General features: G+C 48.8%; 1 protein-coding gene across 1 annotated transcript; it reads left to right on the forward strand.

The window, feature by feature from the left end:
* The first annotated feature begins 401 nt into the window (after positions 1-401).
* On the forward strand, positions 402-1,492 carry LOC125360205 (NEDD4 family-interacting protein 1-like). The gene has a single exon (XM_048358235.1). It carries the CDS (start codon positions 402-404, stop codon positions 1,350-1,352), a length of 951 nt encoding a protein of 316 aa, XP_048214192.1. The 3' UTR covers positions 1,353-1,492.
* The last annotated feature ends 361 nt before the right edge of the window (positions 1,493-1,853 follow it).

Raw genomic sequence — 1,853 nt, forward strand, 5'->3', positions numbered from 1 at the left:
ACCTGCAGCCTCTCTCAGGCTTCAGATGCCTCTGGTTCCATGGACAGAGTTTTTATTTATTAACAGACAAAAGTACACACAGGAAGATGGCTACATCAGAGACACTACTTCAAAGAGATAAGGGTGTCAGTTGGAAGGAATAATTCTAGGATTGGCAATTACCTGTCAACAAGAAAACAACCAATTTGCATAGGTCACCTGCTGGCTCCAAGGTCTTGTGGTGTTCCGGATTAGCTGTAGGGTCAAGACTGTGGTCATTGTAATGCTAAGCACTTTAGGTCTTGACCGGGTGGCCCTCAGCCTTCCTAGGAGAGTCCTGGTTCTAGTGGTAGAACATTTTGTTTAACTAAGCTCATGTCCCTGAGTTCAAACCTCACACACACACACACAACCAAACGAAAATGAAAACAAAATCATTGATTCTGGGTCGCGAGCTGGGGACGGGGCGGCCCACCGCGTCGTGGCCGTGGTCCCCGCCTCCTCCCCAGGGGCCGCGGTGGAGCCTCGGCGGCGACGGTGCTGACGACCTGAGGAGAGCGTCTCTCTCTCTCCCCGAGCGGCGGCGGCCACCGAGACCCCACGCGCGGCGCGACCCCCGAGGCCCCCGCGCGCGCCCCGGCCGCAGCGCAGCGCCCGCGTCCCTCCGGCCCGTTCCCGCGCGCTCCCTCCCCGCTGCGGGCTGCACGGTGGCGTTGGCCCTGGCGGCGCTGGCGGAGGTCGAGCCGGCCTGGGGCAGTCGGTACCAGCAGTTGCAGAATGGAGACGAGCCTGGAGAACCCGAGCAGGCGGCCGGCGATGCTCCTCCACCGTCCGGCAGCATCTCTGCAGAGAGTGCAGTATATTTTGACTACAAAGATGAGTCCGGGTTTCCAAAGCCCCCATCTTATAACGTGGCTACTACGCTGCCCAGTTATGATGAGGCCGAAAGAACCAAGGCCGAGGCCTTGATCCCCTTGGTTCCTGGAAGGGATGAGGATTTTGTGGGTCGGGATGATTGTGACGATGCCGACCAGCTGAGGATAGGAAATGATGGGATTTTCATGTTAACTTTTTTCATGGCATTCCTCTTCAACTGGATTGGCTTTTTCCTGTCCTTTTGCCTGACCACCTCAGCTGCAGGAAGATGTGGGGCCATCTCAGGATTTGGCCTCTCTCTAATTAAGTGGATCCTGATTGTCAGGTTTTCAACCTATTCCCCTGGATACTTTGATGATCAGTACTGGCTCTGGTGGGTGTTCTTGGTTTTAGGTTTTCTCCTGTTTCTCAGAGGATTTATCAGTTATGCAAAAGTTCGGAAGATGCCAGAAACTTTCTCAAATCTCCCCAGGACCAGAGTTCTCTTTATTTATTAAAGATGTTTTCTGGGAAGGGCCTTCCTGCGTTTATGAATTCCCTCTCAAGAAGCAAGAGAACACCTGCAGGAAGTGAATCAAGATGCAGAACGCAGAGGAATAATCACCTAAAAAAAAAAATAAAGTACTGTTGAAAAAGATCATTTCTCTCTATTTGTTCCTAGGTGTAAAATTTTAATAGTTAATGCAGAATTCTGTAATCATTGAATCATTAGTGGTTAATGTTTGAAAAAGCTCTTGCAATCAAGTCTGTGATGTATTAATACTGCCTTCTATATTGTTTGTAGTCATTTTAAGTAGCATGAGCCATGTCCCTGTAGTCAGTAGGGGGCAATCTTGCTTTTTTAATTTTCCATTTCAAACTGAATTTGGGACTAAAGATTTTAGTGTGAAATATGTATAAGGCTGATTGTTTAAAGGGGTTTTCTCAAAAGTTAAGACTTTGGTTATGACTACATTTCTGCACATAATCCATGTTTAATGTTAATCTAGAAATTTATT

Source organism: Perognathus longimembris, chromosome 11, assembly GCF_023159225.1.
Source record: "Perognathus longimembris pacificus isolate PPM17 chromosome 11, ASM2315922v1, whole genome shotgun sequence".
Lineage (NCBI taxonomy): Eukaryota > Metazoa > Chordata > Mammalia > Rodentia > Heteromyidae > Perognathus > Perognathus longimembris.